The sequence below is a fragment of the Sapajus apella genome, unplaced genomic scaffold (genome assembly GCF_009761245.1).
Source record: "Sapajus apella isolate SASKATOON/1434 unplaced genomic scaffold, GSC_monkey_1.0 scaffold32, whole genome shotgun sequence".
Lineage (NCBI taxonomy): Eukaryota > Metazoa > Chordata > Mammalia > Primates > Cebidae > Sapajus > Sapajus apella.
This window is the reverse complement of record NW_022436972.1, coordinates 23,312,138-23,324,763: the sequence shown is the minus strand read 5'-3', so window position 1 is coordinate 23,324,763 and position 12,626 is coordinate 23,312,138. Positions and strand designations below refer to the sequence as shown.

The 12,626-nt window shown below is 41.6% G+C and overlaps 1 protein-coding gene across 1 annotated transcript in view; it reads left to right on the top strand.

Annotated features, from left to right (window-relative positions):
- Window positions 1-2,863: 2,863 nt before the first annotated feature.
- TNFSF11 (TNF superfamily member 11) overlaps window positions 2,864-12,626 on the top strand; it is a 33,404-nt gene continuing 23,641 nt past the window's right edge. Inside the window, exons 1-2 of the mRNA XM_032294778.1 lie at window positions 2,864-3,218; window positions 10,076-10,243. Coding sequence (XP_032150669.1) covers window positions 3,000-3,218; window positions 10,076-10,243 — 387 coding nt within the window. The 5' untranslated portion in view covers window positions 2,864-2,999. The remainder of the gene's footprint in view (window positions 3,219-10,075; window positions 10,244-12,626) is intronic.

The window sequence follows — 12,626 nt, the reverse complement described above, 5'->3', positions numbered from 1 at the left end:
AAGTGACATTTGAGCTGCGAAAGGAAAGACAAGTACGAGAGTCCTCCAGGTGTAGGAGTTGGAGAGACGTGCACTCCAGGTAAGGGTAGCATTGGAAGCTGATATAGAAAAGGATTCTGAGTTAGCTTGTGAAGGACTATCAGAGGGTTTTTAAATTTTTTATATATTTTTAAATTTTTGAGACAGAACCTTGCTCTGTCTCCCAGGCTGAGTGTGGTGGCATGAACATGGCTCACTGCAGCTTCAATTTCCTGTGCTCAAGCAAACCACCCACCTCAGCTTTCTGAGTAATGGGAACCACAGATGTGCACCAAAATGCCTGGCTAATTTGTTCATTTTTTGTAAAGATTGGGTCTCCCTATGTTGCCCAGGCTGGTCTCGAACTCCTGGGATCCAGTGATCCTCATGCCTCGGCCACCCAAAGTGCTGGGATTACAGAAGTGAGCCACTGTGCTTGGCCTATTGAAGGTTTTAATCTCCAGAGTTTTTACTTTATACCAACAACACTTAGAAGCCATCAAAGAATTGCAGGTATGGAAATGACATATACATTTCCTTTTAGAAGAAAATTCTGATCAGTATGCACAGAATTCTTCAGGAGGCAAGTGTGATTAATTCAGATAAGATATAGTGTGGCTTAGACTGGGAGACTGGCAGAGGTTTTGAAGATTCCTTTGCTCAGTTTTTATTCAGCAAGTATTTACCGTGCACCTATATAAAATAGCAGGCAGCATTTTAGGAAATGATAAATGTCATAGAGGTGAATAATAGAGCAGGAGTCCTTGAACAAATGGGGTTTATCTATTAATTGGGGAGTGGAATGTTAACAAAGGAATAAGTGAATACATAGGCAAGAGAGAGGCATTACCTTTGAAAAAGCAGCAGGTAGACTGACAGTGGAGTATCTAATACCTCCTATGGAAGCCTGAATACAGTGAGATCACATTTTTTGAGTACTGGTAGAAATGTCATATGAAGAACTCTGTAGGAATGTAACATATGGTCTCATATATGATGCTCCTGGGTCAAGCATCCCTGAACATTATTCAGGGATTTGAGGGACTTTCTTGTAATCTGAGGATCAAGATGTCAAGGAATAAAAAACATGTATAAACCATTGTTGTATAAAACCCCATTAAAAAGAATAGAAGACACTATAGTAAAGTCATTGTAGGTTTGGTTGTTATAACACATTTGAAAAAGTTTGATCCCAATAAATATTTATGAGAAAGAAGAAATACGGAATTATTTCCTGACTCGAGGAGGAGGGGGAGGAAGAGACAATCAACTTACTTTCCAAATTTAACAAACAAAAAGTAGGAAGAGGCCAATGACTGCAAGGAGTAGAAGATTAACATCAATTGTTTCTGTGTTTGAGTTTGAAAATTTTTTGTCCCTTCACCAAACTAGATGTTGATACGTATATAAATGCTAAAGGCATTTTTGATTTTGAACAAATCATTTTCTTTGTATGGGTGCCTTTTAAAAAAAATCCAACCTGGTTACTCTTCTTCAACATGTACTGAGGTCTAAGGGTTCAATTTAGAACACATGCTTTAATAACACAGAGACCTGTCATTTGTCACAAATCTTGCATGGGGAAGTACTCATTAGCGAATTAGGCAGAAAGAGGATGCACAATAAAGAGGCAAAGTAGACCCTTGATATCCATGGAAGATTGGTTCCAGGAAACCACCAAACCCCTCCCCGCAAATACCAAAATCTATGGATGTTCAAGTTTCTTAACATATCGTGGCATATTTACATTTAACCTCCTGTATACTTTAAATTATGGCTAGATTATTTATAATACTTAATACAGTGTAAATGCTATGTAACTAGTTGTGTATCGTTTAGGAAAAAATCACAAGGAAAAAAGTCTACACATGTTTAGTCTAGACATAGCCAGCCATTATTTTTTCAAATGTTTTTGATCCATGGTTCATTGAATTCAAGATGTGGAATCCATGGATACTGTGGACTGATTGTATTACTAAAAAAGTGGAACATTCCAAGTTTTATGGGTGTTTAAATCAGTCAGCACCTTCCTTCTGAAGATATATCAGATTTGTGAGCAATGTTAATATCTTTCTTTTCTCACTAAGGGCCACAGTTCTGAATAGAGGTTTTTAAAAAGCCTTAGCAAGGTTTCTTTAGCAACGAAGCTAACATTTAACTATACCATCAGCTTTGTGTAACATTTCTTTCCTGACCCTTGGGTGAGCCCTCCTCGGATGCCTGCTTCTGGTTACACAGCCCTTTACCCTCTTCTCTGCACTGTTTTCATCTTTATAAGGTCAGAGTTGGTATCTAAAGGCTCTCTACTGCCACATTCAAGACCTGCGTCACTCAAAGTCACGTTCAAGATGCAGAAATGGGGATTTGGGAAGGAAATTCCGGAATTTTCGAAGTCTTCCAAAATACTTTGAGACGCTGTATTTGGAACCACTTTTGGGGGGAGAGGTTGGACAGGAAGGGTCTTCAGAGATCATCAAATTCAACTTTCTAAATCCTAGGGAGTAAACGGAGGCTCCAGGTTGTGAACTGCAGGAGGAATGTCTGAGGTGCCACCCTTATCCTCAGCCAAGGTCTCCTCTGTGTCTTCCTTAGCATCTCTTGGACCTTCAGAAAGACGGCTGAGGATGGCAAGCAGAGTCTGGAACTACTGAAGTCGCCTCCTGCCTCCTCCTCGGAGGGCCCCCAAGAAGGAGGCCCTGCAGAGGCAGAGAGAGAGAGAGAGAGGGAGGGCGAAAGGAAGGAAGGGGAGCCAGAGGTGGGAGTGGAAGAGGCAGCCTCGCAGGGGCTGATTGGCTCCCGAGGCCAGCGCTCTCCGAGCGGTTTATAAGAGTTGGGGCTGCCGGGCGCCCTGCCCGCTCCAAGTCGGCGTCCAAGTCGGCGTCCAAGTCGAGGCCCAGCCGCAGCCTCCGGAGTTGGCCGCAGACGAGAAGGGGAGGGAGCGGGAGAGGGAGGAGAGCGCCGGAGCGAGCCGGCCGAGCGCCATGCGCCGCGCCAGCAGAGACTACACCAAGTACCTGCGTGGCTCGGAGGAGATGGGCGGCGGGCCCGGAGCCCCGCACGAGGGCCCCCTGCACGCCCCGCCGCCGCCCGCGCCGCACCAGCCCCCCGCCGCCTCCCGCTCCATGTTCGTGGCCCTCCTGGGGCTGGGGCTGGGCCAGGTCGTCTGCAGCGTCGCCCTGTTCCTCTACTTCAGAGCGCAGGTGAGTGGCCACCTTCCCAGGGGTGCGCGGCCAGAAGCGCCCCTCTCGCTCCGCCCGCACTTGGAAACTGAGTCTGGCCGCGGGGTTGGGCTCCCCAAGCTTGCATATTCAGGAGGGGAAAGTGACTCTGAAAGAGGGTGTGTCGGGTTCGGGGACAGCCTGGCGCGGGGCTGTGGAGCACGCTCCGCTCTCCGCGCACGCCCCCCAGCCCCGCGGCGCGCCGGGGCCAGTCTCCACCGGCCAGACAGTGGGTTTGTTGAATCTCACCCAGTGCCCACGCTGGGAGACAGCACTGGCCGCTCACCGCTTCTGGTAGTTATTGCACACTTTTTCCCTCTGTCATTTCTCACTTGAAGTTAAGAACCAACTTCTGTTCCGTCAGAAAAAAATGAGCGCCTTCACTTGGGCATCCACCCCACCCCTTCCCGCCCACCGCCCGGCGGATTTCGGTTCCTGCGCTGGCTGCTCTGCAGGTGTGCCGGGCCCCTAGTGCTGGAGGGGTGCGCAGAGTGGGAGGTCTCGATGCTCGTGCCAGGTCGCCCAGTGGGTCGGCAGAATGACACAGCGCGATCAGAGAGCCGAGCGCTCGGGACGGGGGCTGTGCGGCTGTGGCGCTGTCCCGTGAGGGCGAAGAAAGAGGGACAGCCCCACGTGGCTGCCAGAGAGGTGGGCGGAGGAAGGAAGCGAGGTGTGTATGATGGCACAGTGTTACTACAGTCTAGCAAATAACCAACCTTCGAAAAGATGAAGAGGTTTTTTTTGCACGACGGCTCGGAACTGCAAGGAGATAGTAGGAAGGAAGGGGTAAATTTGTAATATTATGCTTTCTGGTGGTTTATGCTCTTGTGTTTTCTTGGAAATTGCAGTGCAGTTGGTTGGATTCATTCAAATATTCTTCTCTGGTGCTGTGAACTCTTTCTCAGAGGAAGTGGGGGGCTGACTGTGCATTTTTTTTATGGGAAAAGAAAGTTGGGTTTGGACAACATTCGTTTTTCAGATTCAAAGGTGATTACTAAACCAAACGGGATGCATCAAAACATGGCATTGCTTGGATTGTATGGTTTTTTGACATGTGCCAATGTCTTGAACTCCATTACTTTTAATCATAGGCTTTTTGTGAAGTGTTCATTATCCGCTTGTTTGCATTTTCTAGAACTAGTGTGATTACCCACTAAAAGTAGAAATGCCATGAGCCATTCTTCAGAAAATCTGCATTAAATATAATCTACCCATTGAGAGTTTTTTTCCCCCAAAAGACAACTTTTGAGTGGCTTACTTGCAACACAGATAACACAAATCTATACAAAATTGACTAAAAGTCTTTCTTTCATTGGAGTGTGTTGCGGTCAAGAATGGTTTACCCATTTTCCCATCCAGCATTTTGTTAATAACCCCATGTAGTGCTTGTGCATGGAGTGCCAGCGTTGTGCATGGCCCCATCACCTGCGATGGAATGAATTAAAAATCATTTATTCAACACACAGTGCCCACTTACAATGGGCATGGAGCCAGGTAACTGAGGGGCCTAATCAAACTGTCAAAATTCTTAGTCAAACAAAAGAGCAACACTCAGAAAAGAGATCAAAGATGCAGTAGTTCTCCACTGTAAATCTTTTCTAACACCTTAGGGATATGGCATTTTCATTGCCGTAACAGTGAAGACAGTGTCCAATGTTGAAAGAGTGGTAGGGAATGAAGGAGTTCTAGGAACCACGAACAGCGTGGCTTGGCAGGAGCTGTGGAAATCAGTGGCATGGCTATGTAGGAAAGAGTGATTTGCTGGGCTTTTGTTACAGTTGTTGAGCTTTTCCATAGGAATTCTCAGTGGTCCCCATGGGCTGAGGAGTCAGGGCTTTCAATGATCTCCCATCATCATTTAACAGTCTTAATGCTGTATGAATAATAGTAGAACAACTCAAAACCCTTTTTCAAAGTAAACATGTGAGTTAGGAAGTCTCCTTCGGAGAAGTTAATGCCATCAGACTTTGGGGTACGGTTTTCTTAAATATCATGAAAATTCGGTTCCTCTGACTTCTGCAAAATAATTTAGCCATTAGTCTGAACCCACTTTTGTACTGCATTTTAAAAAGGCCACCTCCTTCAGTAAAGAAACAATATTAGGAACAATATGTTCATATGAATATACCACTAGATCTGGATGCATTTTACTGGATATTGTGTCTACATTTGTTACCCAAAAAAGTCCTAATCATTTTGAGATACATTCTGAAATAGTTACAAATAAAAACTGCCATGGTGTCCGGAATTTGTTTCAAAATAATTTCTGGTTGCTTACAGATGAAAAAAGATTTGCCATACGCTGGTAATGGTTGAAGTGCTGATGAGTGCATGGGGGTTCACTCTGTAGTTCTTTCCTCTTTTATGTGTGTTAGAGACTTTCTTTCAAGGTTTTAGTTAAGAGAATAGTCTCCAGATTTTTTTAATGTTCACCATTCTTACCGGCGTGAGATGGTATCTCACATGGACACAGGGAGGGGAGCACTACACACTGGGGTCAGTTGGGGGGAAATAGGGGAGGGACGGTGGGGGGTGGGAAGCTGGGGAGAGATAGCAAGGGGAGAAATGCCAGATGTAGGTGATGGGGAGGAAGGCAGCAAATCACACTGCCACGTGTGTTCCTAAGCAACAATTTTGCATGTTCTTCACATGTACCCCAAAACCTAAAATGCAATAAAAAAAAAAAAAGAGAATAGTCTCCATGTGACCTATAGCTGATTTAACATTTTCACTCATATCAGCTCTTTGGTATTAGAATTTGGTACAAAATAAATCATAGTAGTTTTCTGATTTCCACTGAAGTTTTGAATCAGCTATTTGGGGTTTCTAAATGCATTTGAATAAGAACAAATATCCAGTAACGTGTTTGTAATTTACAGTTAAAAAATGATGAGAGAAATCAGTTTTATTGTTTTCGTTTAAAGGTAGAGAAAAGAAGGTGTGCAAATCATCGAGGAAAAGCTTTTGAGTTTTTAAATGCATTTAGAAGAATGCCCAGAATAGTGTAAAAATTACAGTGACTATTTAAAAAAAATATTTTCTTGAATGTTTGAATAGATAAAATTAAATCAGCCTCCTGAATGTTTGCAGATTGCCTGGGCCTAGATTTTTAAAAATACGTATCTACTAGATCCAGTGTAGCTTGGCTTTTCCCCCGCCACCCTGCCAAAGAGAAAATACTGTGTGGTTTCTGCTATATATTTGCCACATAGTATTCATGCTTTGGTTTACAAAGAAAAACAAAAAACCCTTTCAAAAAGTTGCTCTGTGTGTGTGCGTGTTTCTTTAACATTCGTATAACCAACCCTATTCAAAGCTTAGGGTTTAGCTATAAGATAAGCTTTTCAGAAAAATCAAGATCTTTTGCCCTTTTAACTTCTTTCCTCAATTCCCCAATAGGCACAAACCAACCTCCCTGCTTGTTTGTTACCCAGGACAACAGCCACTGCTGAAAATCTGATGTAGAGGTGTGCACTGCCTGTTTGAAAACACAGATAACGAAGTAGCACAAACGTCAAGCATCCTGCCTCATTTAACCCTACAAATGATTAAGTTTCAAGGAAGTTTAAAAAATGAGACAGTGTATTTCATAGGCATTACATAGTCTGACAAATGCATTTTAACAGTCCATTTTAAGTCAGATACTCAGGATTTATTTAATGTTTTCAGAGATGTCTAAGTACAATGAATTCATTTGTTACTCAGTTTACTGTGATTTTTGGTTGAATTTCTGTGTTCCTCAACGAAGTGTAAGTTTCATGAAGACAGGGACTGCTTGCTTTGCACACCACCTTATTCATAGCATCTAGCCCAGTGCCTGGTATGTTTAATTTACTGAAAAATCTTTTCTAATGATTTGCAACACTACAGATATGTCAATTTCTGATTGTAATATGCAAATTATCAGATTAGTAGCTAAAATAGTATAATTTTTCAATCATGCAATCCTCCAACCAGACTACTGTGTGCCAGTAGGTAGGTTGTTGTGTAGGTGATACATTCGTTCAGTCAGCTGGTGGGCATTTGCTGAGGGTCCAGCATCAGTCCAGCTCTCTTCCGGCCCTGCAGTTCCTTCAGCTTGGAGGCCCTCGTTTACCTGTGTATGTAGCTGGCCTTGCACCCTGGACCTCTCCTCCTCCCTTTTCTCCTAGTCTCCATTTTCAGGAAAGGAGGGCTGCAAGGGCACTGGAATGAGAGAGACACATGGTTGCAGGTTAAAAATAAATTTCTAATGTGTGATCCTTGAGTAAACAAAATAAATGAGTATATTAAAAGGAATTATGCCATGCATTCTTGATTTCTTTAGGGAAAAAAAACCTGATGGGCATTTAACTCTAATGCTGCATTCCAAAACAGTGGTTCTCAACTGCACAAAGTATTTGGGAAGAGGTTCAATGATTGGACCCTATCCTTAGGGATGTTGATGAAATTGGCCCAGTGAGGGGTGGGGTAGGAGTGAGATGGGATCTGGGTATGGGCATTTTTTAGGAGAAAGGGGACAAAATCTTTGCATTGTGTTTATTTGCATCAAATCAGTAACCATTATTAGCTGTTGCAGTATCTTTGTACGAATTGATGTTACTTGTGAAACAATTTTTAAATTGGTGTCCAGGGAACTTTGGAATGATTTTAATAGCAGAAAATCTATATTTTAAAGCATGACTTCTCAAACTTTAATGTAGATAAGAATCACCTGGGATCTAGTTAAAACGAATATTCCCAGGAAGTGTGCCAGGGTGAAGCCCGAAATTCTACATTTCTAGCAAGCCCTCAGTGAGCCCACGATGCTACTGGATTGGACTACCCTGAGGCTCAGGAATATAGGGGCCAGGTACGGTGGCTCATGCCTGTGATCCCAGCACTTTAGGAGGCCAAGGAGGGAGGATTGCTTAAGCCCAGGAATTCAAGACAAGCCTGGGCAACGTAGCAAGAGTCCATCTCTACTACGGAAAAAAAAAGAAATTAGCAATTAGCCAAGCATGGAGGCCTGCACCTACTTGGAAGGCTGAGGAAGGAGGATTGCTTGAGTGCAGGGATTTCAAGGCTAAAGTGAGCTATGATTATACCACTGTACTCCAGCCCGAGTAGGGGTGACAGAACAAGACCCTGTCTCCAAAAAAAAAGAAAAAAAAAAAAGAAAAAGAAATAAAGGGAACTGCTGCTTTTGTTAGACAGCTCTTAGCTTGTCAGCAGGACTCCAACTTAACCAAGTTTAGGGTCCCCAGGCATTTCCCTACTAAGGCCACATTATTCCTTTGACTCAGCAGTTTTCTGGTGGCGCGCCAATTTAGGCCTTTCCATGATTCTTCTTTCCTGAGGTCTAAACCCAGTGACCCTTCATATCAGTTGCCCAGGCTTTTCTGGTCTTGTGGGATACATATTGGCATAAGTAAGCCTTTTTAGTTTTCCAAAGTGTGTGATTGAAAACTTTCCTTGTATAAAAGCTCGCATACTAATTATTCTAAAGAACATAGGACAAATAAATACAGATTTTACACAATTCTGCTTCATGATGGTATCTCTTCCATGATGATTATAGATAATCCTTGTATGTGCAAGACTGAAAATAATAAAATTTGTTATTAGTGGGTGCACATTTGTTAAAAGGCTGTCATTTCATTTTGAGAATCTCAGATATAGATAGGCTGCTTTTCAGTTTATTTCTAATGATTGGTTAATAAACCAACATATCATTCTGATTACTTTTAAAAAGAGAGAAAGAGAGACTTGTCATTAATTTGGACTGAGCTTTGTAAACTTACGTAGCTTTTCTTTTTCACCTAGTTTGTACCTGCTAATAAGACAATGCAGATGAAGTGAAGTACCTTGAATATTTGATAAAGAGGACAAGTTAAATTCTCATTATTAAAACAGGTGATAGCTAATTATTGCTACTCTTCACCTTTACTTGGCAATTGAAACCACTGAAAGGCTTGGAAGAAGCAGGCAGACAATTTTAAAGAGTAGTGATTAAAGATATTCTAATGCTAGACACCTATACTTAACAGGCAATCAGCTAATTACTCAACGGGTATACTTTGGGTGAGACAATTCCTTACATTACAGGAATGTTAGCATCCCTCCAGCACACATCTGTAGTATCTGCTAATGCAGCCTCCCCACCCCAGTGTGATGACACCAAATATTACCTGCACCCATTCCCAAACACCACCTGACAGGTATACCACTTCAGGTTGAGAAACACTGATGAGAGGGTCAACAAAAAAGAGATTACACGTCTGACTTCAAGTTTTGTTTGGAGGTAGAAAATGTATTTTTCTCTCTCTTCTTTGGCTGATTGAGGAAAAAGGGCCAGGCAAACAGTGTTTAAATATGATGTTGATTTTGCCTGATTTATATAGGCTTCATGCTTTGAATTTCAAAGTGGGCCTCATAATCCCATCTAGCATGTTGCATATAGCTGATTTAAAGACAAAAAGGTATTTAAAGGCAGAGAAAGTATTTAAACGCCAATACTTCCTCTGCCTGCAGTGACCACATGTGATTTCCTTGGTGCCCCTCCCCTCTATGAACACTTTCATGTTGCCAGACAATTTTGACGGTTTCTCCCATGAATCACGCACATACACTTCTGTCATTGTTAAAAGTCCACCGCAGGACTAACTGTGCCTTGTGCTATGGATGATAGTCAGCTACTCATTCAGATGAATTAGAAGTCCATATTTTCACCATCTTGAGAGTCATTGTATTAACTGTTAATCGTTAGGAACATAAAGACTCTTGCAAGCGTGAATTTTTTGTTCTTAAGTCACACTTTATTAAATAGCAGGATGATTAGTGATAAGCACTCTAACGTCCTTGCTGTTTCTCCTCCTCAGATGGATCCTAATAGAATATCAGAAGATGGTACTCACTGCATTTATAGAATTTTGAGACTCCATGAAAATGAAGATTTTCAAGACACAAGTCTGGAGAGTCAAGACACAAAATTAATACCTGATTCATGTAGGAGAATTAAACAGGCCTTTCAAGGAGCTGTGCAAAAGGTAAGGGCACACTGAGGCTGACAAGTTAAGGGCCCTTGCTGACTCTCCCAGTACTGAAAATTAAAACTGGCTAAGTGCTGTTGACTCTGTTCTTTTTATTCTAATAATTTGTAAAAGAGCTACAGGGAATGTTTTAAAGAGATTAGCAGAATTCTTTTGAAATTGGTAGTGATTGACTATGGCAACCAGGGATGTTCATGCAAATATATTTTTTCTTTCCTATCTTTTTTCTTTTAAAGAGGAGGGATTTAAATTCACACTTGGAAGAAAGACTAAGGTGGCTGTGGCCTGTCCGTGAGTCAGTTTGCCATTTTGAATTCCCTGACCTAGAAACCATCCCCACAGTTCACAGGACTTTCTGGTAGCAGTTTTCTTTCTGTTTGGCTTTGTAATGGCAGGACCGCCTATTCCACATCTGTTGATCCAGGGCTCTGATGAGAAGCAGTTGTAACTCTTGATCCTTTGCTGTCATCTGCGGTGAGGAGGTAAGTAGGCAGAGCAGGAAACGATGTGAGATGGAGATTCTGTGCCCGTGTTCTCATTTTCTGGGAGAGCTGAGTGACAAGAGAAGAGTTAGGGTCAGAGAAGACCGATCACTTCTCTTACACTGACAGCCCCAATTGAGAAACGCTGTGATAGCTACCTGTTTTACTTTCTTGGACAAAGCCGCCTAAGAATTCTGCAGCCCAAGAATTATTTTGCCTACTGACTCCACTGAAACCCAGGTGGAACACAAACAGTGACCCCAGTGCGACACCTGTGTGTGTGTTACATACCGGCACGCATGCATGCATCTACTTACACATCCCAGCTTGCAACTCCCTGGTTCTCTGGTCATTCCAGAGTAACTCTCAAGTTCTCAAAGCCCTTACCTCTAAATTTAACTTTAATTTAGTTTATTTTTTTTAATCCACATATAGTAATATAATTATTTAAAAAGAGGACATGTGTCAGAGGTAAAGGTAGAAAGATGTAGCTGTTTTATAAAGCCAGCTAACAAAAGTAAATGTTTGTAATCCCTGAAAGTTGAGATTTGCTGTATTTTATCAAATCAAAGATACCACCAATTTTCAGCCTACTTTATTATTTCATGCATCACTAAGAAAGAAGAAACTATTGATTAAAAAATACACATGATCATCACAGGTTCTAGTTGCATCTTAATTCCAGAGATATCAAAATGTTAAAAATTGTGCATTGTAGAATGCATGAAGTACCTATTAGTCTAATGTGTTAAGAAAGCACATTTCTTACAAAAATTACTTTTTCATTGTGATTAGTGTGGAGGTGCTTGACTTTGTACAGTAGACATATTATATGTTTAAATTCAGTGATCTTTAATCTTGCAGTATAATTTTTGAGCTATAGGAACAGCAATTCTGTTAATCTATTCATTTTTATATTTCTTTGTTATTTGTTTGCTTTTTATCCCGCTCGTGAAGCTGATCTCTTAAATACTGAGTAATCTGTCTATAAACAACTATTCACATGCACTAGGGGCAATCTACTGGTTCAAAATTGCATTTCGTATATAGGTAATTCTGGTCAGGCAAAAGATTGTGTCCTAATATTCTGTTTAGATTGACCCATGTTGTAAGTCCTCAAAATGATGAGATAAACGTTTAATTTCAGCGATGTGCTGATTCTTAAAAGTTATCCTTTGAGTTTCTTATGGAAGAATAAGTATGGAAAATCAGCCAAGTTAATTCTGAAAATAAATAATATTAAGAACAAAGGCAAAGATGGTGGTGCACACTTGGAATCCCAGCACTTTGAGAGGCTGAGATGGGAGGATCACGTGAGCCCAGCAGTTTAAGAACATGCTGGTCAACATAGTGAGACCTCTATTTCTACAAAAAAAAAAAAAAAAAATTAACTGGCCATGGCAGCATGTGCCTGTAGTTCCAACTACTTAGGAGGCTGAGGTGGGAGCACTGCTTGGGCCTGGGAGGTGGAGGCTGCAGAGACCTGCAGTTGCACCAGTGCACTCCAGCCTGGCAGCCTGGGTGACATAGTAAGATCTTGCCTCAAAAAAAAAAAAAAAAAGACAGAGAGAAAGAAAAGAAAAAGATTATTAACATTATTTATGAGAGTGCAAGAATGGTTCAATCCCAACAGGTTAAAGGAAAAAAATATGTTACCATCTCTTAGATCCAGAAAAGTGATTGACAAAATTTTTCATAATTTCTGATGTTTAAAATCCATTAGAAAACAGAACTGGATGCATTCTTGATGTTATTACAAATGTCTCAAACTAAAAGTTACCTAATGATTAAACATAAGAGCATGTTTCTTAAAGTCAGGAACACAACAAAGATGCTCACTGTCCCTATGTTATTTAACATTGTTCTGAAGGTGCTAGCTAATGTAATTACATAAGAGA